At 39.4% G+C, this 26,064-nt stretch overlaps 1 protein-coding gene across 7 annotated transcripts in view; it reads left to right on the forward strand.

Annotated features, from left to right (window-relative positions):
- Nucleotides 1-15,749, forward strand: part of NADK (NAD kinase) — a 54,143-nt gene extending 38,394 nt beyond the window's left edge. For 6 of the 7 annotated variants that reach the window (XM_033922149.1, XM_033922150.1, XM_033922148.1 and 3 more), the window contains 9 exons: nt 1,025-1,154; nt 1,401-1,509; nt 2,749-2,834; nt 3,891-3,996; nt 5,116-5,255; nt 6,337-6,436; nt 7,372-7,529; nt 10,714-10,796; nt 12,636-15,749. In XM_033922149.1, the coding sequence (XP_033778040.1) occupies nt 1,025-1,154; nt 1,401-1,509; nt 2,749-2,834; nt 3,891-3,996; nt 5,116-5,255; nt 6,337-6,436; nt 7,372-7,529; nt 10,714-10,796; nt 12,636-12,783 (1,060 nt within the window). In that variant the 3' untranslated portion in view covers nt 12,784-15,749. The remainder of the gene's footprint in view (nt 1-1,024; nt 1,155-1,400; nt 1,510-2,748; nt 2,835-3,890; nt 3,997-5,115; nt 5,256-6,336; nt 6,437-7,371; nt 7,530-10,713; nt 10,797-12,635) is intronic. The other variant, XM_033922153.1, reaches the window with a different exon arrangement.
- The last annotated feature ends 10,315 nt before the right edge of the window (nt 15,750-26,064 follow it).

The following is a 26,064-nucleotide window of genomic DNA, read 5'->3' on the forward strand; positions in this document are numbered from 1 at the left end:
CCCCACCAAACCCCCTCCCAAATGGCAGGAGGGATGCCCACTCCCTCCTGTCACCGGACACTCTACCTCCCCCCCCCCGAACCTCCCCTGTACCTTTTTAAAACATTTGGAAGCAGGAAGCCTGCTCTCTGGCTCCTGCTTCGGGCCCGCTTGTCTAAATGACGGGCCTTCCCCTCCTCGGTGCATCATGTGATGCACAGAGAGGAGCCAAAGGCACTGATTGGTTCAGATGCCTAAGCCCTCTCCCAAGGGGTGGGGTCTTAGGCATCTGAGTCAATCAGGCCTTAGGCACCTCCCTCTGTATCCAGGATACTGAGGGAGGAGCCTAAGGCCTTGATTGGTCAAACCAATTAGGGCTTTAGGCTCCTTCCTCAGTATCCTGGATACAGACACCTATGGCCTACCCCCTGGGAGGAGCCTTAGGCGTCTGAACCAGTCAGGCCCTTTGGCCCCTCCCTGTGCATCACATGATGCATAGGGAAGGCTTTTAGACAGGCAGGTCCGAAGCAAGAGCCTGAGAGTGGGCTTCCTGCTTCCAGCATTTTAAAAAGGTATGGGGGTGGAGGGGTGTCCGGTGGTAGGAGGGGAGTGGGTAACCCTCCTGCGTTTTGGGTGGAGGGGGGCATCTGGTGGCAGGAGTGAGTGGGCATCTGTCCTGCCGTTTTATTTTTTTTTTTTGGGGTGGGGGGGTCGGGGGAGGGGGGACCAGTGGCGTTCTGCGTGGCAGGAGAGATTGGGCATCCCTCCTGCCATTTGTTGGGGACAGATATTTTGCGTGTGTAACAAATGCAAAATATCTGTACCATAAAAAAAAAAAAGAAAAAAAGCCAGGCAGACCTGTCAGTAACAAACCTATGGCCCTAGCCCCTGGGAGGAGCCAGATCTAGACAAATAGGTTTTTACGATTGCTAAAACCCCATTTGGAATAGCCATTGCTAAAGCTGTGAAAACAGCCCTTAATGTTTTGTTAGTGCTCTAGATGTATCATGATTGAGGAGTATTCACTTTCTTACCTTCTTTACAGGCACATTCAGGACCCAGCAAACCAACGGCTAACATGGAATAAACCTCCCAAGAGTGTGCTTGTTATCAAAAAGATCCGTGATGCCAATCTATTGCAGCCTTTTAAAGATCTTTGTGTATATCTTACGGAGGTAAAGAGCAATCACATCTTCTTGCATGGATGGAAAGAACATATAGACTGTCAAATTTTATACTGTCCGATAGATCAAGTCCACATACACCACCTTATACCATGTAATTATACTGCAGTTAGCTTTTAAATTGATGGGTTAATTTTTGCTAATTCGGCAGTTTTTAAATCAAAACTTTGAGTAATAAAATTGGCTTATTTTAAAAACTGGATTTCTTATTAACATGTAGTATTTTAATCCTTGTAGGAGAAGAATATGATAGTTTATGTAGAAAAAAAAGTGCTAGAAGACCCTGAAATCATGAATGATGATATATTTGGGCCAGTGAAGAAGAAATTTTGCACTTTCAGGGAAGGTAAAGATATTAAGTGACAATTGTTGTTTCAAAAATGTCCCTTTCTTCTAAAACCAGACAGTTGTTCGATGAAAGAATGCATGGCCTTTGCTTCTTAAACAGAGAATTCAACAAGTTTAAAGGATGAGCCTTTTATAAATGCGAGAGTAATATTTTAGCACATAAACCATGTCATATTTTGTTGCACAGTAAGGAGCTACCCTCTTCTCCCTCTAGCAGTCTTGTCTTCTCCTTCTCATCCATTATCCAGTATTTCTCTCAATCCATTTGCCTTTCTCCCTAATTAACATTTGGTTTCTCTCATCATTAGCTGTTACATTCTTTCACCTAAACGATAGGGATTGAAATAGAGGAATTTTTTTTTTTTTATAAATCTTTATTAATTTTCAATCTTTGACAGCGTATTATTTATAATATAACATAAAAAGATTACATAAAATGCACCATTCTCACACAAATATTAAAGAAAACAATCATTTTCCCCACCCTTCTCCCAATTATTTATATACCAAATCATATTATGTATTACAACATTATAATTAAATAATTTTTAATCTTCAAATAAAAATCCCTTCCTCCCTTCCCCCCACCCTGGATGTGCAAGGAAATCTAAAAAAGAAAAGATACTTTACCATTTTTGTATGTTAACAAATTCAGTCAATGGGCTCCATAGTTTATTAAATGCGTTACTAAAACCCGAACATTCTGCATGCATTCTTTCATATTTATATGTGTTACACACACTTGCCCACCAGAATGTGTAATTAAGTCTGTCATGACATTTCCAGTTTTTCGTGATCATTTGGATGAAATAGAGGAAATTTAAAAAGGAAGCGTAAAAGAACTTGCATAGCCCGAAGGGCAAGTAGATGCCTTCTCCTGTTAATCCCCTCAACAGATTGATAGACAGACACAATCTACCCCTTTAATGCATTTCATTTTTATTTGGCTACTGTGGGCCCTTTTTTAATCAAACTGCTGTAGAGCTTTTTACTGCGGGCCGGGAAGGTAAATGCTCTGATGCTCGTTCAATTCCTATGAGCGTTAGAACATTTACCTCGCCGGCTTGCAGTAAAAACCTGCACCATGGTTCGATAAAAGGGAGTCTGTGTTTGTAACTTTGTACTAGAATGCCTAATGAAAAAGGGAATCTGAAAATAGAAACATAAATTTCTGCACATCACAATTTGAGTCCTTTGAGCTTTTTTAGATAAAATATGTATGTGTATTTTTGTTTAGATTATGATGACATCTCAGATCAAATAGATTTTATCATATGCCTTGGAGGAGATGGGACCTTGTTGTATGCATCTTCACTGTTTCAGGTATGTCTGTAGAAATGTTTTTCCAAAAAAAAGAATTATCTTCTCATATGATAAGGAGAATTTTAAATCGCTCTTTTTTTGCCAATATTTTCTGATCTCACAAGCCAGCCATTGTTTAAGGCAGTGGTCTCAAACTCAAATCCTTTCCAGGACCACATTTGGGATTTGTAGGTACTTGGAGGGCCTCAGAAAAAAATAGTTAATGTCTTATTAAATAAATGACAATTTTGCATGAGGTAAAACTCTTTATAGTTTATAAATCTTTCCTTTTGGTTAAGTCTTAATAATAATATTGTCATTTATAGCTACATAGACATATGATCAAGAAACTGTTTTATTTTACTTTTGTGATTATGATAAACATACCGAGAGCCTCAAAATAGTACCTGGCGGGCCGCATGTTGCCCCCGGGCTGCAAGTTTGAGACCACTAGTTTAAGGGCATCTGTTCTCAGTGTCTTTTAACAACATATTCCTCTCTTGTGTTTGTACATTGGCACCTGACATTATTCATTCTTGTTTTATGAGATGAGATACTTAGCTAGGAATTTCAGAATGAGGTACAAAAATAAACAAACCCCCTGAAGGATTAGAAGTGTCTACATACTGCTTGCTGCTGGGTTGGTTTTTTTTTATGCCTTATCCTGTTGTATTACTTGTCAGACAAGTCCTTTCCCTAGCAACAGCAGCAGATGAATCCAGAGACCAGTGGGATAGCTCACATCTACCAGCAGGCGGAGATAGAGAAACTGATTAACAGGTGGTCCTATTGGCTGGCACTCCTCCTGTTTATCCAGTATTCTCTATCTCCCAGCAGGGAAAGGTCGCTATTCAACTAGCTCCTGAATTCTGGCTGTGGCTGGAACTTTATTTTCTCCTGTTGAGGTTTCTCTTCAGTGAGACTGCCATTCTGTTTCTCCTGTTGAAGTCTGAGCATGCTTATTCTTGCTCCTCAGGCCCAACTGCATAGCCTGTAATACACTCATATCCTGAATTTGTGTTAAACGGGATGATTTTGTATAGTACTGTAACATCTCTTGAATTCCATTTCTGTCAGCAGGGTAGCGTGCCTCCTGTTATGGCCTTTCATCTAGGATCGCTTGGCTTCCTTACCCCGTTTAACTTTGACAACTTTCAGACCCAAGTAACTCAGGTTATAGAAGGTAAAGTTTCAAGTTTTAAGTTTCAAGTTTTATTACCATTTGATGAATCACCTATACAAAGTTTCTAAGCGATGAACAGTTTTATAAAAAACAACAATTTAGAGGACAAACAGCTTTAAAACACAAGTAAAAAGCTAATATACTTATAACACTTACAAATTTCATCATACATGTGGATTAAGGACAGACATGATATAAGAGGATAGGAGGGGAAAAGTTACAATTCTCTCAGGTAGAAAAAACATAAAAGAGGAAAGAAGAGGAAGGGAAAAATTGAATTCTGGATTAAGTTAACAGGTCTCAGAATTTAATTGTTAAAAGCATCATTAAATAAGAAAGTTTTTAGAAGTTTTTTTAAAGGAAATAAGATCTTTTTCTTTTCTGATATAGAGTGGCAATGAATTCCACAATTGTGGAGCTATAACAGAAAACTTGTCATCTCTTCTTGTGCCCACAATTTTCAAGGAAGGGACCGTTAATAGGTCTTGTGAAATAAAAGCTCTGAAAGGCTTAGAATCTTTTTGGAGATAGTTGTGAGTTTTTGGGGTTTTTTCTTTTTAACCTAATTGCCCTGGATCATCCCCTTATGAATTGGGCAGGTTTGGGGCATGCTATTTTAGATTTATCTGAAATGATAGTTTCAGTGTAGCAAGGAAAAAAATCTGTTAAAACAAGATAAAATGTGTTAGATCCTGTGGTATAGCATATCATTAATATCGAAAAGGACCAGTAGGACACTTATGTTTGAGGTTAAGTTAGGTGTTCACAATATATAGGTCCCCAAAATATCTGGTTTTCAGGACAAATCCATATATGTTAATTAAGGCTATCCTCTTCAACTCCAATATTTTCCTTCTTGATATTGGGAGACAGGATAGTTTATCATGAATGTAGTTTATATGGAGTGAAAAAATAACAAGGGATAGGTTGGTTATCTCCACCATAAACCTTCTACTTAACATGAAGAAGATTACATTGGTTTTTCTGGTCCTTTAAAGTCCCAGTTTTTTGCAATCGTTTTTAAACCTCAGAATTGTACTTAAAGCTGCAAACAGATGCTATTGCAAGTGTCTTCTCCTTTGATCATAATTTTCCTTTGGTTTTAAATTCTGACTTCAGGCAATGCTGCACTTGTTCTCCGTAGCAGACTAAAAGTAAAAGTGGTAAAGGAGCACCGAGAGAAGAAACTGGCCATTAAGAATCATATAGAAGAAAATGGAATCCTGGAGAAGGAGCTGTGTAAGCAAACAAAGTATCAGGTCAGTTCAAGCCCTGGATGGTATTTTATGAAATGTACAAGCCGGGAAGTAAAACAATGTGTGTATTTTATCCCTGCTGGGAGGGAATGTGTTTCCAAATGGGAAATCCCAATCTTGAGCATGACCTGAAGCTTCCTATTTTAAGGATTATGATACATACTAGAGATGATGTACATACAGGTTGTGAAATCTGCATTAATACAAAACAGTCATCAGCTGTAAAAAGAGGCGTGATCTTCCTTTGTATTACTGTGCCATTTACCAAATGGATAAAAAGAGAGAATGACACGGTGACAAAATTCATCACCGTTCCCATCCCCTCGGATAACCGCGGGAAATAATCCCATGTCATTTTCTAGTGTCTATTTCAGCCTCGGTCCTTCTACACCAGCATTCTTCAAAGCAAAGCTTGTGGGTCAGTGGTTGTGGCCATTCATACTCTGATTCTTATTTGAGCCAAGGATAATGAAGCCATTGTGACATCACTGATGTGATTGGCTCTTAGGCACTGGTGGAATGAGGCATTATGACATCACAATATCTGCTCTGGATACCAGAGACTGTCATTCTGTAGTGTCTGTTTCAACCTCAGTCCTTCTACACCGGCATTCTTCAAAGCAAAGCTTGAGGGTCAGTGGTTGTGGCCATTCATACTCTGATTCTTCCCTCTCTCCTTAAAGAATGACATGAAGATGGTTTCCCGCGGTTATCCGCGGGGACGGGGACGGTGATGAATTTTGTCACCGTGTCATTCTCTAGATAAAAATAATTATTTTATTCAATATACATTTCCTGGATATTATTGGCCATCCCTAATAAGCCCCAGCAAATGATAAGAACTTGTATCTTAATCACTGAGTTACCTGATCCGGAGCCTTTGCTTCTGAATCGTGGAGTGCTGGTGCAGACAGCAAGCGATGCATTCTTTCAGTAAGAAAAATGGTGGTCAATGGAAATATTCTGTCAACTGAAGGAAAATGCCACATCTGCTATTCTTTTTGTCTAAATCATTCAGTCAAAAGCCAATAGGAATCATGATTTACTTTTATGGGTTACCAGTGCTACTATTCTTCTTGTACAGGTCCTGAATGAAGTAGTTGTGGACCGAGGTCCTTCATCGTATCTCTCCAACGTAGACGTCTTTCTGGATGGACACCTCATAACAACAGTGCAAGGAGATGGTATAAATCCTTAACCGATTACAAAACAAGAACTCCTGTGTTGTCCACCGGCCCACAAATACAGAGCTGCTGTGACAGCAAAAAGATCAATTTCTATTTCTTATGAGAGTCAGAATTTTGACCCCCAAGTACTACTTGTATTTTATAATCAGGTCATTGGTGTCTGCTATGATGTTGCATATAAAGATCCTCTCAACAGTAGGTTTAAGATGTCAAAACATATATTCAACTTTTATTTTTCCCGAGGCCTTGAGAGTAATACATTCTATAGCCGAATCCAGTTTTTCTAAGGGATTGGAGCTATGTGGCATGAGCTGTAGGCAGTTTGCCAGGTTCGTTTATAGCGGCGCAGTCTTTTTAATATATATTTTGATTAATCGCCTATCTTGAATGCTAAGCGAGTTACAATATAAAATGGTAATGCAAGGTTAAAAATTACAAAGACATAGGACTCCTTTTACAAAGGTGCACTAGCGTTTTTAGCATATGCACCGGATTAGCGCGCGCTAGCCAAAAAACTACCGCCTGCTCAAGAGGAGGTGGTAGCGGCTAGCGCGCGCTATTCCGCGCGTTAAGGCCCTAACGCGCCTTCGTAAAAGGAGCCCATAGAGCCAAAGACAGACAAACGGAAACGAGAGGAAAAAGGGTTGAACTACTTTGTGTTCTTGGGTAAGGAAATGTGTGATTATTCCCCCCCCCACCCCTTTTATCCTTACTGTATCTTTTTTGAACCTGGGTCTTTCTGTTAACCTTGTCTTTTTTTTTTTTTTTCCAATTTTTTATTCATTTTTTCATCTTTGATCAAGTGTACAATATTACATCAATTAAGTTCATAGATATCACTTGCCATTCTTATCTATTGTCATCTTTAAAACATAAATTAACCTGTTAACCTTGTCTTAATATGCAATGCGTTTGATTTCTTTTCTTCACAGGAGTAATTGTGTCGACGCCAACAGGTAGCACCGCCTATGCTGCTGCTGCAGGAGCCTCCATGATCCATCCCAATGTCCCTGCAATAATGATTACCCCCATCTGTCCACACTCATTATCTTTCAGACCCATTGTTGTCCCTGCCGGTGTAGAGGTCAAGGTCAGAAGACTTCTTTTTTTCATTTTTTATTAAATAATAAAATATTTTGCACCCAGAAGTAAAACTGTTTTAAGAGGATGATCGATATAAACATTCATTGTATTCCAATTGTAGTGTTGATTACAGACATAAAGCCTGTATATGTACTTTAATTCTAAACAAAATTATCCCTTTTGACAAAAGTTGATCTCTACAATCTTTACTTACCCCCCCTCTTTTACAAAGGTGCACTAAGCTTTTTAGCGTGCGTTAAACGCTAACGCATGCATGTTATCCTATGGACGCGTTAGCAGTTAGCGCACGCGTTGATTCAGCGCGCGCTAAATCTGCGCTGAAACGCTTAGCGCGCCTTTGTGAAAGAGGGCCTTAGTATTATGAGTTCAAAATATAATTCTCGGACTATAAAGAACACAAACACACATAGCAGTTACATTATGTAACAGAAAGCTGGCATTATTTTCATTAAAACACATTTCTTTAATAAATTTTAAACTTGTAGAAACATATGGAACAAATTAAAAAAAAAAATCAGTCTAGAGAAAACAAAACAGAATTGCCATTATAAGTACATCAGAGACATCCTCCATATATATATATACACTTCCTGCTCAGCATAGGAGCCAGTTCATAGAGTGCTATGGGTGCTTGAGTCTCTATAGTATTGAGCAAACTCTTGGACTGTGTCCTGGAAGATGTAATTTCCTTTTTTTTTTTTTTCATAAATCTTTATTCATTTTTGAATCTTACAACAAGTGAATTAAATATAATAAAAACAATTTTCACATATCACTTGTATTTGCAATAAAAAAAAACTTGTATGATACAATAAATACCCCCTTTTTATCAATATTTCTATTTCATATGATATACATTCCCCACCCCAACCCCACATATATACTACCCATGTGCTAAGATGTCTGATCATTAGAGTAATTAGTCAATGGTCCCCCATATTTTTTAAAAATTATGAATATTTCCATTGGGTTTAGAACCCCAGTCATTTAAAAAAGTTTGACTCCTATGCTACTTAGTCTTCCAGTAAATAAAGAGATCCAATTTGTAAAAGAAACCAGATTTACTTTAGTATACTCAGGAACAATAGAATAGAAGCCAACCAAGTTTTGGTTTAGGCTTCAGCACTGAAACCAGCCCAAAATTAATGTTTTAACCTTGTTTCACTTTTGGAAAAAAAATGCCAGTCCATTTTCAGCTGGAACCAAATCTTTATGCTGGCTCCTTTCGTTCTCTGTCCACCCCGGCACACAAAACAAGACCCCTCCCTCTCCACAAACGAAACAAACCTCCCACCCCTCTCCTGCCCATGTTGGTTCCAATCTCAAAATTGCTGCCATGATCTCTAGTGGCAGTGGCAGCCATTTTGGTGGCAGAGGGGACATGGGCAGGAGTAACTGAGAAATCTCTCCTGTGCCCCAAAAACCTACTAGACCACCAGGATGGATGGTAGGCCCGGGAGTGGGGGCTGTCTGGGAGGGAAGCTCATTCTGTGTATGGGGAGGAGGGAAATATGACAGCTCGTTCCATTCAGAGACCAGGCCAGGAACCTGGCTTCCAGTTTTGCCTTAGGCCAAAATCAATCAGCAGTTTTGACCACAGATTTGGTTTCTGGCAGAAATTGAAGAAACTAGTTTTGGCTGCCCTCTACAATAGAGACATACCCAACTATAGGAGAAGACTGAAGTGATAGAAAGAACAGGAAGCAGCAGGTGCTGTTAGATGGCTTTATTAAACACAAAGAAAAGACACTAAAATTGAAGCCTGGAATTGGAGGAGGGAGGAATCCAAAAGTCAAGAGAGAGTAATTGTAATTCTGATGAGTTGATCAGTACGTTTCAGCCCTACTGCCTGGGTCAGGAGCAAATATGGGCTATTAAATTTCAAGTTTATTTAGACTGGATATCCCGCTTTAATTGCCAAAGCGGTTTACATTTGTACAAAATTTTTTTAATAATTTAAAATATAAAAATGGGAAAGACACATGCTACATAAGGAAAGTGGGTAGGATACATTGCATAAAACTAAAACGAAAGAAAAAGGCAATTTTTAATGTGTGGCTATTGTATGAATCTCATTAGGAATAGATCTCAAAAGCATCTTTGAAGATAAAGGTTTTAAGACTAGATTTAAAGTTGTTGAGGTTAGTTTCCTGTCTCAATAAAGCTCCTTGAACAACTTTTTATTTTGCCAAGTTTCCAAGTTTATTTTAGAATTTGATTAATCACCTATTCCAGATTCTAAGCGATGTACAGCTAAAAATTACAAAGTTAGGGTAAACATACATAACTAATAAAAATTAATATTAAACATATTAAAATATCGTAAAAATACATAACATAAAATAACATGACTAAACATAACCAACAAGACTATTTAACATACATGATCAGAAAAAGGTAAAGTTGTGGGAAGAAATACAATTCAATATAAAAGAAACAATTAAGGTAAAATAACATTGGGAAAAGAGGAAGAAATTGAATATAAAATATTAAAAATGAAAAAATGTAATTAATCACTAAAAGCGTCTTTAAAAAGGAAGCCCTTATTTTGGAATATTTTCCAGAACTTTGTTAGTCTAAGTGCTTTGAAAATACACTTCTGTATCAATAATGAGAAACACGGGTTGCAATGACCCTAACTCATAATATACATCAAAATAAACATAATTAGTTAATATTTTCAATGTATTGTATGCAGCTAGTGGTAAACTGAGCAGGTTATTTATGTGTTGATGTAGTAGAGCTTAGACTGGAAAGAGTGAGAGGCGTGTCAAATGAGGTGAAGCAGAGAAATTAAATCAGCTTAGTGTTATTTGCGGCATTGAGGCTTTTACTAGGTATCCAATGTTTTGTAAGGCGGATTTTGATGTAGCTCACACCCTCCTCAGTAGTTCAAGGTGAGCTACATCAAGTACAGTAGATATTTTCCTGTCCCCTGAGAACTTTAAATTTATACTTGAGGCAACGAAGGGCTGAATGATTTGTTCAAGATCACAGCTAGAAGCAGTGGGATATCAACTTGGTTTCCCTATTTCTTAGCTCTAATCATTAATCTACTCCTCTCCTCTGGATTGGTCCTCTGAAATGAAGTGCTGTCAGTTTGTCCCTTCTCACTGCTATCCTAGTGGGATCTGATATATTAATTGCCTTGTGCTTTTCACTTCCTTCAGATCATGCTTTCACCAGATGCCAGGAATACAGCCTGGGTTTCATTTGATGGAAGGAAGAGACAAGAAATCTGCCATGGAGACAGGTGAGAAATGTGACGGTCAGAACCACCCCTGTTCCTCTTTATATCTAATAACTGAACATAAGAATAGTCATACTGGGTCAGACCAATGGTCCATCTAGCCTAGAATCCTGTTTCCACAGTGGCCAATCCAGGTCACAAGTACCTGACAGAAACCCAAATAGTAGTAACATGCCATGCTACCGAGATCCCAGGGCAAGCAGTGGCTTCCCCTGTCAATATTAGGATTTTCAATAATAATAATAAACTTTATTCTTCTATACCGCCATAGTCAGATGACTTCTAGGCGGTTCACACTGAAGAGAGCTGGACAATCAGTGAATTACAAAGTGCAAATAGAGAAGGTACAACATATTACACAAGAAATAGACAGAAGGAAATATACAATTTTGGTGTGGTTTCTGTTTAGGAGATAAATCTGTCAAATAGTACGGTTTTGATTTCTTTCCGAAAGGCGCCGTAAGTCAGTATGGCTCCATTGATGTAGTTACTTAACCAAGACTGCTGTTTGCTTGCTTGGAACATGAAAGACCTATCCAAGAAGGACTTATATTTACAGCTAGTGATTCTTGAGTATGCAGATAAGTTACAGTTTCTGGTTGACTGTGTGGGGCTGTATAGTACGAAGTGAGGTAGGAGATAGGAAGGAGCTTGTCCCCAGGCCTGCTTGAAACAAATACAAGCAAACTTAAAACATTATTCGTGCCTCTATTGTAACTCAAGACCTTAACTAAGCAGTAAATATTATCGGATATAAATGGAAGCTCTAAAATATTGTGATCAGGTCATCAGGTTTACAGTATTAGTCCCAAGTCCTTCATAAATGTAATGGGTCCTGTCCCTCCCAAGATGGGCATAGAACTCTTAAGGGAAAGGAATGCCTGGGTCAGTCCTTGGGAAAGGAGCAGCCCTAGGGAACTAATGCCCACCTGGAAGGGAAGGCCCCAATCCTTAAGTAGGGGGTAGGATTTTAATCAAGCCCAGTTTTCCTGACTCACCAAACAATACTCCTTAGAGCCAAAGAGAAACTGAAGGGAGGAAGAACAGATCCCCTTAGCCCTTTTGAAAATGCTAACAGTCAAAATGAGAGGGAGTCACTTCCTGATTATTTTAGAGCTTCCTTTTATATCTGATAATATTTGCTGTCTAGTTAAGTTCTTGAGTCACTCATTGAAAATCCTAATATTGATAGTAAACATTTGCTATAGGAGGATTATTGTTAGTACACAAGGAGGGGCATAATCAAAACATCCAGATGTCTAAAAACCTTCCTAAATCGGCACTTGGACATCCTAATCGCAGAGGATTAAAAAATAAAATTATTTCTAGACGTATGGTGGTTTGCCTTTTGAAAATAGGTATTTTCTTACTGCTGACTTTGGACATCTAGCGCCACCTTGTTGTGAACCGCCTAGAACTTTTTCGGTATGGCGGTATATAAGAATAAAATTATTATTATTTGTCCAAATCGGACTTAGAAGTATGTTTTGAAAATGCCCTCATGGTAAAGAATAGTTAGGCTTATTGGAGCCATATCCAAGGAAAACTACATATAATATTGCAAAGAAGAAATGAAAGTATCCAAGTTTAAATGTGTCTTTTATGTTTTTGAATGATGTTCACTTGGTCTCTGTATTTTAGCACCATGGACATCGCAGGAGTTTAACTTTCAAAATATTCTGTACTTGAGCAAATAGAAGTTATCAGTGTATACGTTAATTAACAGGTTGCTTTATGGTGATGGTATTCACTATAACTTAAGTCTCTGATTTGCCATCTGAATATATAAAACAAACTTCTGATGTCCCTTTCCCTAATTCTGCTTTCTTTTTTCCTTTGCAGTATCAGCATTACTACCTCATGTTACCCTGTTCCTTCCATCTGTTTCCGGGACCCTATCAATGACTGGTTTGACAGCCTAGCTGAGTGTTTACACTGGAACGTTCGAAAGAAGCAAAACGATTTCAGTGTTGACGATGGAGAATTTTAAGACATATTGTAGCACTTTGTAGAGAATGGTGTGGACTGAAAGCTGCAGTATCCCTTTTAAGAATGCAGTGGGTTGGGTTTTTTTGCCCAACACTGAAGCTACTGGGAATAGACCAATATATTTAAAATATTAAGTCATGCACTGTGCAAATGGGTCTCGAAGGCATAAGATGTGTTCTTGCCTTTGTTGCAATCCATTAATTTTAGCTGTAATTATATGGTGAGTTCTTAGTCCATTTTTTGCTATGCATTTGAGAATATATACCATGAAACTATATATATACGTGGAAGAAAACAGTTTGAAATTGTTCAGCTTCCACTTTTCTCTGGCAGCTGAAACCCATTGAAACCACTTAATGTGGAGTGAAAAGCATAGATCAGCATTCTGATGAGTTGAGAATTCTAAATGTTTTGTGTCAAAGAAAGTCTGTTGACAGTAAATTTGCTTTTTTTCATATTTTCTCTTTGAGGATAAAGATCATATGTTTTCTCACATATGCATAGCAAAAGAAAAAGTCTCATCTTAACTAGTACATCTTATATTTTGTGTGTCATAAACCAGTATTATTGGGCAATAATAATTAGGAGAGATGTGTAAAATCCCGATAAAAGAATAACTCTTGGCAGGGGATTTGACAGCAGTATCAGGTTGTTTTAGAAAATAATGACTTTTCTTCAATAGAGACGACACTTCCATATCACCCTTTCAGCTTCCTCATGCCACTTTGAGTGAAGAAGAGACCCAAAGAATCTGTAGTTCCAAGCAATAACCTACATATGTAATATACTTGATTCCAGTATTTTTAGCAGTAGTGGTCAGCATTTTAAGGTTTGGAATGATGGTGTCCAGTGGTAATGTGCTAGAAAGATCATATAACCAATGAAAGTTTTCCAGTAAATCTCTGCGTACACTTACTAAAGCTAGGAGTAGATGAATGCAGAGGCTTCAGCTGTCACACAATTTTGTCATCCTTTTTATTAAGGATACTGCTTTTTTGAAAATCAAACCATATATGTTTGGACACTGACTTGGTCTTGAAAGTTATTTGGAAACACTGATTTGCCCTCACTTTGTGCTAAAGCCTATTTTGTGGGGTAAACATGTAGAATTAAGTCTTTGAAATCTACTAAGGAAATGAGTAAGAGCAGAAAATTCACAGGCAATGGTGCTGTGGTTTAAGCATTTTTATAGCTCATTTAAATGCCAGCTCATCCAGAGTGGCCAGGGCTCACAGTGATGTAGATACAGCCAAAAATAGCACCTACATGTAGCACATCTCTGGACAATGGCAACTAATTGCCTTCTGATGCTGTATTCTTTAGCTAGGAAGGGATACTGCATTGGAGGATTGATCAGAAACCAGACATTCCCTGTACAGTAGCATTGTTGCCTCTTCAAGGCATTTTAACTCTTGTATATGCTTTTTTTAAAAATTCATTTTAAACATTTTGTATTATACTGAATGCGCTTTCACTAAAATATTTAGCCTGAAAAAAATACATTTGCACTAAGAACACTTTAAAAAAATTACTATTGGACCCAACTTAAAGTATGTTTACATCCACGTTTCCTATGGTGCCCTGTTGAAATTCTTCCCCATGGTGAGAGCAGGTTCACCTCTGCTGTATCCTCTGATAGTGCTGTATAATGTGCAGAAGACCCTGTAGTCAGTCCTTATCTGTGTATGAGTTCGACCGCATCAGTCATTTTCAACATGAACACATTTAACAGTTAATCGAAAAAGATTTTAGCACTCATATGTGTCTTTTAATAAAAAGGAGTGTTTAAAAATCCTGTTTCTCCATTGGCCTAGCAGTTTGAACTATGCTGGTGTTTTAATCTGGGTTTACCTGGCAATACAGGTGAGGAATCCAAATGTTCCTAATTAAACTCTTGAGTAAAGGCTGGAATGCTTGGCATTCCGCAGTAGGCCCATTCTACTAATATTGCTTCTGGTTTTCCCCCTGAGAGGAAAACCCAGCAATTTTGAATCCAATTAGTTCAACCTCTTACAAGATGACATACTAGCTTCCAGCTAGTGGGAATATAAGAAAACTGCTCACCGATTTGCTTATGCATAGTTTTCTGAAGTAAACCAACTTGACCCACAAGGTGACAATGGCATATCCTTGACTGATGCAGTCTGCTCCATTTTGTCAAAACCAGTGTTCGTTCCATGGTGCGGACATTGTTGCCCATTGATGTGTTAAAGCAGTTAGTACCTGTTTTTTTTTATAAACTTATTTTAATGCCATCAAAATGAGTGAATATTGAAGCTGTCAGCTCTATACATGGCAAAGATGGTGCAACACTTAACGGTAATCAGGGTTTATTAGTGAGATGTGTATCCATCTCTCTCCTGTCCCCTTCCTTCACCTTTGGTTGTCACATTGTTGTGCTGTTACTTCACTTTGTTTCTGATTTACATTATTAGTCTGAATTTAGCTGGGGCAGCAGACTAAAAGTTTTGCACTTGGGCTATTTTCAAAATAAAATAATCCATGTTTAGAAAACTTGTATGTTTTAATATTTGCTATTAATCCTGCCTTATCTGTTATGTCTAAAAGAAATACTAGTGATGGAATCTGCCCCTGTGTACATGATTGGGTGACTTTACACTTTATATTTTTATTTTCAATAATATCTATCTTTTTATTAAATGGATCAAAATGTAAAACTGTAATTTTCAGAATATAAATTTGACACAAATCTTGTAACTTTTCTTGATCTTTTTTTCTGTACTGTTTTGTTTTCCTTTCCAAATATAACCTGTTGGCATGTCTGGGTATTTTGTAAAGGGACACTTAGCAATTGCCACCCCTGGCCAGAGTGGGAACAGTGCAAATAAAGCATGCTTGTAGAGCCTTTGTATGAGTCTTGGTGAAAGTGGCTGATTGTGGATGTATGTACAATTCAGACTTCCTACGTCCTGGATAGTCAAGCCATTGATTCCAGGATTATAATTTGCCTCTTGAAGGTTATTGTCATCTTGTGAGATCAGACATGCCTTGCTTATCTAATCTTGAGACTCCCATTCAGTGGCAATTCAAATAAATAAAGCATGCAAGATTTTTTTTTAGCATTATATTCCTCTACTCTAAAAGATTTGTATCATGCACGTTTTCACGTTTCCAGTGGTGCTTTGAAAAAAAAAATTAAAACAAGTACCGTATTTCCCCATATATGGGCCACGGCTTATACATGGGTTTTACATACCTGTGTATTGGGTGCGGCTTATCTAAAGACATTAAAACTCATTTGCAAAAAGTATAATTCAGTACAAAAAATATATTTTAAAATCATCCCCCCTGTATCTTTTTAAATCATCCCCCCACCTTTTAAAATCATCCCCCCACCCCCACCTTTTTAGTTTCAGACAATTTTTTATTGATGTATTCCAAAAACACAGCCAAACATCAAGAACAGGCAGCAATGAAAATAAACAAGGATGCAGCTCCAGCATCAAAGTTTTGGTTGTTATCCCCCCATAGTGGTAAAGTAATGAGCAGTAGAGCAGAATAATACAATAAAAAGAGACCATTGCAAGAAATAGAAATAGTAGAGCTTCAACAAGCGAGTAAATAGCCAGAATGATCAACAGCACAATAACTCAAGAATCCCCCCACCCCACCCATCCCTCAAAACCCCAAGAAATACACTTCTCCCAGCGTATTCACGGTGGATGCTTTCCAGATATAGACGCGGATATGCAAAAACTGTGAATAACTTTTCAATATGTTATTCGCGGTTTTAGGAATCTGCCACCGTTTTTACTATTGAAACCTCAATTTCCGGGCAGGCAAGCAAGCAGCGATTTCTGGGCAGCTAACCAGTGATTTCATGCATGCTGGGAAGAAAACTTTCTCTCTAGGGATGCTGGGAAACAGCGTTTTTATGAGTGCACATTGGGAAACATGAAAGCAGCAGATGGAGTTGAGAGAAAGCATGGAAGCAGCAATTTTCAGAGTTACAGTACAGTAATGGTAAGTGATAAACTTTTTTATCAATACTGTACAATAAAAGGAAAAACCTGTAGTGATGATGTTTTTAGGGGGCAGAGTCAGCGGCCGAAAAACCGCGAATTGATACCGTAGATACAGAAACCACGAATATGGAGGGAGAAGTGTACAAGGGAAGTTGAGTGAGAAAGAAGTGGAGAGGCTCCAACTCTATATCCAAGGCAAATAATAAGGGAACATCAGCCTGGTAAGGAACAGATCTCAACAATTACCAAGAGGAACAAAGGACAGTCCCCAATCTAATCTCTGCACCCCCCCCCCCCAAACACCAGCGGTGAGAAAGCAACAGCAAAACACATCAGGGCCCTGTACTCTTATGAGCCCCAAAGGAATCTCCCTCAGGTCTATGAATCCCCCATCTCCCTTCAACCAACCACCTTTTGAAATCATCCCCCGTCCTTTTTTTTAATCCCTCTCGCATACCTCCTTCACTGGATGCTGCCAGCTGTGCAGGGCAGGAGCGATGTGCGATGTTTTCAATCGCAAGCCTGGTCCCGTGCTCCTTCCTGAATGGCTGTCAGTTCTCTCGGCAGCAATTCAGGAAGCATCACAAGGCCAGGCTTGCGATCGAAAACATCGCTCCTGCCCTGCAAAGCCGGCAGCGTCCAGCAAAGGAGGTATGCGAGAAGGATTTAAAAATGTACCAGGGGGGCTGATTTCAAAAGGTTGGGGGGGGGGAGATTAAAAATAAAAAAAACGTTCAGTTAATCTAGATAAGCCATGGCTAGCAACAAGGGGCAGCTTAACTAGCAGGTTTAAAACAAAATGGTTTTCTTTTTGCAGCCTATACTCCAGGGCGGCTTATATGCGGGGAAATATGGTATTTACATATTATTTTCAGCCATCTGACCCAAAGCCTCTAGATTTTTGCACAAATTGCCAGGTCTCCAGCAGCATCCACACTTGAACAGAGGAGAGTCTTAAAGACTAGTAGAGTTGGACCTGGTGGTAGGAAGAAAGAATACTAGGCAGGCCTAGATAGTATGAGAGAGAGAGTCAGAGAGGGAAGTGGTGGTTGTGCAGAGGTTTCTACACTTCATCCTCTATTGCAGGGGTGTCAAAGTCCCTCCTCGAGGGCCGCAATCCAGTTGCGTTTTCAGGATTTCCCCAATGAATATGCACGAGATCTATTTGCATACACTGCTTTCATTGTATGCTAATAGATCTCATGCATATTCATTGAGGAAATTCTGAAAACCCAACTGGATTGCGACCCTCAAGGAGAGACTTTGACACCCCTGCTCTATTACTATTCCATGCCAATCTCAAAAGCAGGGCTCAAAAGTTTGATTTATTTATTTGGATTGGGTTCATGATGATTTCTTTTTTTTTTTTTTCATTTGCAGCTCAAAATGAATTACATTGGAGCACAATATATATTTCTCTCTTCCTAGAAGGCTCACAATTTAAGTTTGTAGCTGAGAAGGATTAAGTGACCAAGCCAAAGGGCACAAAGAGCACAGCGGGATTTGAACCAGGCTTCCCTCGTTCTCAACCTGCTGCTCTAACCATTAGGTTAGAAAAGAAGTTCCAAGAAATGTATCCATGTATCTATTTCAATAAAAAGAACATTCAAACTTCTAGTTTCCATGTTGATATTTTTGCACACTATGGGCTTTTACTAAGCTGCGATAGTGTTTTTAGCACACACAGAATTTTAGCACACTCTAAACCTGTGCTACGCGGCTAGAACTAACGACAGCTCAATGCTGGCGTTCGCGTCTAGCTTGCGTGCTAAAACTGCTATTGCAGCTTAGTAAAAGGAGCCCTATGTCATTAAACAGATTTGATTTCTTAAAAAAAAAAAAAAAATTGCCCATGAATACTGCGAGTTACAAAAAAAAACCCACCACTACCTTGAAACTAGAAGCATCCTCCTTTTCTGATGTTCAAACAGAACGGTGCAGAATGGCAGATCTTTATACAGCGTAGGCACCAAAAAAGGGAGCTGAAAATAGCAATTGCCTCAGAACAAGGTAGAGGTTTATTTTCTTTTAAATTTGCATTCTTTTTTTTTTTTTAAATGAACATAAGAACATAAGCAATGCCTCTGCTGGGTCAGACCTGAGGTCCATCGTGCCCAGCAGTCCGCTCTCGCAGCGCCCCAACAGGTCCAGGACCTGTGCAGTAATCCTCTATCTATACCCCTCTATCCCCTTTGCCAGTAGGTAATTATCCAATCTTTTCTTAAACCCCATTACCGTACTCTGCCCTATTACGTCCTCTGCAAGCGCATTCCAGGTGTCCACCACACGTTGGGTAAAGAAGAACTTCCTAGCATTCGTTTTGAATCTGTCCCCTTTCAACTTTTCCGAGTGCCCTCTTGTTCTTTTATTTTTTGAAAGTTTGAAGAATCTGTCTCTCTCCACTTTCTCTATGCCCTTCATGATCTTGTAAGTTTCTATCATATCCCCTCTAAGTCTCCTCTTCTCCCGAGAAAAGAGACCCAATTTCTCCAATCTCTCAGCGTATGAAAGGTTTTCCATACCTTTTATCAGACGTGTCGCTCTCCTCTGGACCCTTTCGAGTAACGCCATATCCTTCTTAAGGTTTCCTTCTCATCCTGCCACACCAATCCAGATATGTGGATAATATCCTTCTACCAGCAGAAAGAGATAAAGGAATTCCTATCCAGGCTTAAGCCTCTGGTCAGATTTTTCTCCAGCAGATAGTAGGTGTGTCTGATGTTCTGAAAGGAAATATTTAATTGTGTGTATTTGATTTTTTATTGCTAACCAGCACTTATTTTTCCTCCCTAGTGGTTCACAATGAGCATTTTAAAGAAACTAAAAAGTGTGCATTGTGCTCCCGTCAAGCGGTTGATGCAGCCAGCATCTGCATGAAATGCTCCGGCCACTGTGGGGGAATCCTCGTTGCCTTCAGGTGCCAGGAAGCCTGGCCTTCCCCTACCCCCTAAGCTGCACTGTTCCCTCAGGTTTCTACAGCCCAAATGCATGACCTTGTATTTCTTTCTTCAGAGCGATCTCCACTGACCACTACCCTCTGTTGCCTTCCACTCAACCAGTTCCTGGCTCATCCCGAGGGCACCCAGTTTATACACCTGTGTGGAATACTGTCAAAGGTTTTGCTAAAATCAAAAAACACCATATCTATCCAATTCTCTGGTCACCCAGTCAAAGAAATTGATCAGATTTGTCCGACAAGACCTGCCTCTAGTGAACCAACTCTTGCCTTTTAAAATAGATGCATGCAGAACAAACTTGAATTAGAGCTAAGATTAAAAGAATGTACAAATCAGTTCTAAAATATGCTTACCATTACCTCACTGTCATGTTTTAGAATTTAAGACAATGATTTACAGACCCCCCCCCCCCCCCAACAACTATACAGCAGAGGGAAGAGGTAGAGAAGAGGTCAATTGTTTGAATTGATTTAGGTCATACCTTCTTAGTGGTAGTTCAAGGCGAGTTGCATAATCATACCTGAGGCCAGAGACTGATTGATTTTTTTCGGTCATACCTTCTCAGTGGTAGGTCAAGGCGAATTGCATAAGCTCATACCTGAGGCCAGAGACTGATTCTCATTCCACTGCTCTAAACGCTATGCTACTCCTGTACTACTGTATAAGGAACATGTCAGAGATACAACCGTGAAGAAAAAAAACAAAAAATAAAGATAAATACCTCGGTATTGGAATAATTTAATGCATTTTTCCTATTATTGTTTTTAATGGCACAGATGTGCGTGTGTTAAACACAACATGTCCCTTAAAAAAAAAACCTCTTGTCATGCCCTCCCCATCTGTGTCAGCACCCTGAGTCACCGTCCACACATCCTTGACCCGCAGCAAAATGGCAGGAGGGATGCCCACTACTTCCTGCCACGAAGGAGCTCCCCTCTGCCTGAAAAAAAGGCAGGAGGGATGCCCACTCCCTCTTGCCACCGGAGGCCCCCCTCCCCCTCGAGGTTCCCCTGCCCCATACCTCTTAAAAGTTGGGAGCAGGAGGTACTAAGAACACCTCCTGCTCCTCTTTCCTCAGACTATGATACTGGGCCTTAGGCCCCTCTCTGGTACATCATGTGATTCACTGGGAGGGGCCTAAGGCCCTGATTGGCTCAGACACTACAGGCTCAATTAGTTATCAAGGCACTGAATATCAGTGGTGATCAGATAACGTCCAGATCTGCCCCAACTCCAGTCCACTAACTGGATGTTACTGCAGTAATCTGCCCATATATTGTGTCATTACTACAACTACCTTCCTTCAAAGACATCAAATACAAAAGCACCAGGGCAAGAATGTTCTTTCCCCTCTTCTCTTCAATATTTTTTTGTCCCCACTTCTAAACATCTGTCAATCGGTTTTACATCTTTCGCTTATGCCGATGATATTCAACTATTGCACCCCATTGATCCAGGAAACCCAGAGGAAATACCGATAATCAACAAGAAATTAGACTCAATAAAAAAATGGCTGAACACCAACAAATTAGCCTTAAATATCAAAAAAACAAAATCTATGCTATTCCCTTGGAAAAAGGACATTTCATTGGACACTGCCTTTGTCCTAGACAACATTCCCTTAGATTCCGTTTCCTCATTAAAAATTTTAGGTATCATCGTGGACGACAAGCTTTCATTTCACGAAAACATAGGGAATACAGTTAAATCATGTTTCTATAAATTATGTATGATACGTTCTATTTCCAAGTTTCTTAAACCTAAGTCTATCAATATATTGATCCACTCGTTGATTATTTCCAAAATCGATTACTGCAATTCCCTTTTTTTCAATATACCGCAAAAAGAAAAAAGGAGGCTACAAATCATCCAAAACACTGCAATCAAACTAATTTACAACGCAAAGAAATTTGACCATGTCACCCCTCTGCTGATAGACTCCCACTGGCTTCCTATTGCTCATCGAATTTCGTACAAGATATTACTGCTAGTTTTTAAATCTATGATCTATAATGAACCCCAATTCATCACTAGACTGCTCATACCATACAACGTTTCTCGAACTCTCCGTTCAGCTTCAAACAATCTGTTAACAGTTCCATCTTTAAAAATTATTGGTACTAGAAGACAAGACATGTTTTCAGTTATCGCCCCTACCTTATGGAACTCTATACCTCAGTACATTAGAGACATAAAGGACCTCATTTCTTTTAAAAGAGCTTTAAAAACCTATTTTTTCAAGGATGCTTTTAATATATGACTCTTATACAAATTTTTTTTAACCCTAGGTTTAATATCCTATAATTTTGCTTTTTTCTTTTCCCTGAGTTATTTCTCCCTTTAATGTATATTTTCTTCTTCAAATTTATTGTAACTTTTCCCCTCTACCCTCATGTTTCATGTGTGTTAATCCAGTATGTTTTTTTATTTAAAAGTCAGTGTATTTGTATTTCTATTTTAATTGAATTGTACATCACTTAGATATTTAATAAGCGATTTATCAAGCACTAATAAAACTTGGAAACTTCTTGGTAATGGCCCCAATGAGGTGGAATGCCCTACCGAAGGAATTAAAGCACCGGGAAATTCAAGCAAGGGAACTGGAATTATGAAGTTGACAGAGAGGAAACTAGAATTTACAGGGTTGCATGTAAATAGATTATGTTTAGTTGAAATGGCCAACCTCCTTAGGAGGTATATCAAAATAGTGGTAGGAGTATTTAGCTGCAATAGTAAACCTAGTCTTACATGTGTACGTAGGACAATTGATTTGGTATAAACACGTGTATATAAGTAGGATGATGGTTTATGGCAAAATCATGCCGGTATTAACAACTCTGTATTGCAACACCACCACAGAGCTCTGGTGACGGGACAAAAGCGCGCCGGACAAAGCCGTGCCGACATTTCAGCCCAGACAGTTGCGCACAAGACTCCAGCGTGCCGCTGTAAAAGTTAATTTTAAAGAGCTCTGATGGGGGTGGGGTGGGGGGTTCATGCTGCTGTTGGGGTGGGGGGTGCAACCCCCCACATTATACAAAAAACAACTTTTTCCTAAAAAAATCAGGAAAAAGTTAAGTTTCCTCTATAATGGAGGGGTTCCAACCCCCCCCCAACAGCAGCACAAACACTATTAAGTAAACTGGGGGGGGGGGGGGGGTTCCCCCCTCACACCCCCATCGGAGCTCTTTAAAATTAACTTTTCTGGCGGTGCGCTGCAGTCTTGGGCCCAATTGTCAGGGCGGCTTTGTCCCACGCACGAATGACTGTGAACCCAGAGCTCTGTGTATTTTATAGGATAATTATATCGTATAACAAAAAGTTGTTTATATGTTGACACCAATGTCTTATTTGTATATTTTATAGTATTGTACATCGCCTAGTAATTTAAAATAGGCGATTCATTAAGAACAAATAAACTTGAACTTGAATAAATAACACCTCAGAGAAGCTCTGTATGGTAACATCTCTACAGAAGCTCATGTAGACTGCTCTGAATTGACTCCCCAATTGTTAGTAGTGGTATAGAAGCTCACAATAAGTACTGAATGTGCTTCTGGAAATCTAGGTATTGCCTGTTCAGGACTTATCTGGGTAAGAAAGACTCCTACCCTGATAAAATCTCAGTGAGTATCAACCCCACATTTGGCATTATTCATAAGCACAACTATAAACATGTACATTGTTCATAATTTATTAAAAAATATAAAAAGCCAGTATCAAAACATTAAAATTAAATGTCCTTTTACATTTATTAAAAAGTATTAAAGGCATTTTAAAATCCAGGCAACAAAAATCTAAGGGCAGAATGCGGAACAGAACCAAGTTAATATGCACCTCTCCAATTATGTTTTGTTAACAACTGAAGAAAGTGATAGATTAGCTAAAGAGGTGGGCTCAGTTATACTTGTGTTCTTTGCATTAGAGAATGACACGGGAACAAATTTTTTCACGGTCCCCGCAGGAACTCATTTTCCTGTCCCTGCCCAATTCCTGTAAGCTCCGTCCTCATCTGCACAAGCCTCAAACACTTTAAAATCATAAGTGGCAACATTCTAGAGCTCAGATTGTGATGTCATAATGCCTCATTCCACCAATGCCTAAGCTCTGTCCTCATCTGCAAAAGCCTCCAACACTTTAACATCATAAGTGGCAACATTCTAGAGCTCAGATTGTGATGTCATAATGCCTCATTCCACCAATGCCTAAGCTCCGTCCTCATCTGCAAAAGCCTCCAACACTGTAACATCATAAGTAGCAACATTCTAGAGCTCAGCTTGTGATGTCATAATGCCTCATTCCACCAATGCCTAAGCTCCGTCCTCATCTGCAAAAGCCTCCAACACTTTAACATCATAAGTAGCAACATTCTAGAGCTCAGCTTGTGATGTCATAATGCCTCATTCCACCAATGCCTAAGCTCCGCCCTCATCTGCACAAGCCTCAAACCCTTTAAAATTATAAGTAGCAACATTCTAGAGCTCAGGTTGTGATGTCATAATGCCTCATTCCACCAATGCCTAAGCTCCGCCCTCATCTGCACAAGCCTCCAACACTTTAACATCATAAGTAGCAACATTCTAGAGCTCAGGTTGTGATGTCATAATGCCTCATTCCACCAATGCCTAAGCTCCGCCCTCATCTGCACAAGCCTCAAACACTTTAAAATCATAAGTGTTTGAGGCTTGTGTGGTTAAAGCAGAGCTTACAGGAATGGGACAGGGACAAAACCCGCAGAGAAAGGACGGGGAAATTGAGTTCCTGCGGGAATGGGGAAAAATTTGTCCCCGTGTCATTCTCTACTTTTCATATCTTCTAAACACTCAGCTAGACAGAAGACTCTGAGCTGGGATTATGCGAAGGAAAAGGTCTGAACTTTTCAATTTAGATGCTCAGGGAACAAGCAAACTGGGTGACGTTAACATATGCTTCTGATCCACATGTATGAAAGAAAGATTGTTCATGCCCCTCAGATCCATCTGTGCTGCCCTGGGGCTCTGCTTTGTTCTCTTATAAAGCAATGCAAACTTACAGAGTTCAATTAATATATCAAAAGCTTGCACCTGACAGTTTGCATTTCATATTGTACAACTGATGTTTTTTTTAAGATGTAATGAAAGCCTCTCTGGTTATATGCAGGAATAACAGTAGCAGAATTTGTTCATGACAGAAGCTACAAACAGATCAAAGCTCTATACAAATTAGTTTCTGCTACTCCTGTGATAAGATTTAAATAAAAATATTAAGGACGATACCCTAAAACTCCTGGCCATTGACTCATTTTTGTAATATCTTGCAGCGTTTAGTACTAGATTGATTTATTGCAATGCATTATATTTGGGCATTGCAAAATCTAAACTGTAGGCACAACTGATTCAAAAAGGGACTGTTTCATGGAGCAGCTAGTCACGGAACCAACGCGAGGGGAGGCCACTCTAGACCTAATCCTCAACGGGCTAGAGGGACCCGCAAAGGAAGTGGTGGTACTAGCACCATTAGGGAACAGCGATCACAACATGATCCAGTACAAATTAAACATGGGAACACCAAAGGTGAAAAGAACCACAACGACAGCACTTAACTTCAGAAAAGGAAACTACAAGGACATGAGGAAAATGGTAGGGAAAAAGCTCAGAAACAGCTCAGGGAAGGTGAAGACCGTAAAGGAAGCCTGGACACTGCTTAAAGGCACAGTGCTCGAGGCACAAGACCTGTACGTCCCAAGGTTTAGGAAAGGGAGAAAAAAAAATCGAACTAGAAACCCAGCATGGATAACAACTGCAGCTAAAAAGGCGATAAGCGACAAGAAATCATCCTTCAAGAAATGGAAAAAGGAACCAACAAAGGAAAACCAGGAAGAACACAAAAGACACCAGAAAAAATGCCATCAAGAGGTCAAGAAAGCAAAGAGAGAGTATGAGGAAAGACTGGCAGGAGAAGCAAGAAACTTCAAACCCTTCTTCAGGTATGTGAAAGGGAAACAATCAGCCAGAGAGGAAGTGGGACCACTGGATGATGGAGACAGGAAAGGAGCGATAAAGGAAGAAAAAGAGATAGCTGACAGGTTAAACAATTTCTTCTCGTCAGTCTTCACCAGAGAGGACACATCCAATATCCCAGAACCCGAGGTGTTTATAAACGGAGAACACGACGAAAGACTGATTCAACTAGAGGTAAGTAAAGAGGATGTCCTCAGACAGATAGACAGACTAAAGAGCGACAAGTCACCAGGCCCGGACGGCATCCACCCAAGGGTACTAAAAGAACTGAGAAACGAAATAGCAGAGACACTTCAACAAATATGTAACCTCTCCCTAAAAACTGGGGAGATCCCAGAAG

Source organism: Geotrypetes seraphini, chromosome 15, assembly GCF_902459505.1.
Source record: "Geotrypetes seraphini chromosome 15, aGeoSer1.1, whole genome shotgun sequence".
Classification (NCBI taxonomy): Eukaryota; Metazoa; Chordata; class Amphibia; order Gymnophiona; family Dermophiidae; genus Geotrypetes; species Geotrypetes seraphini.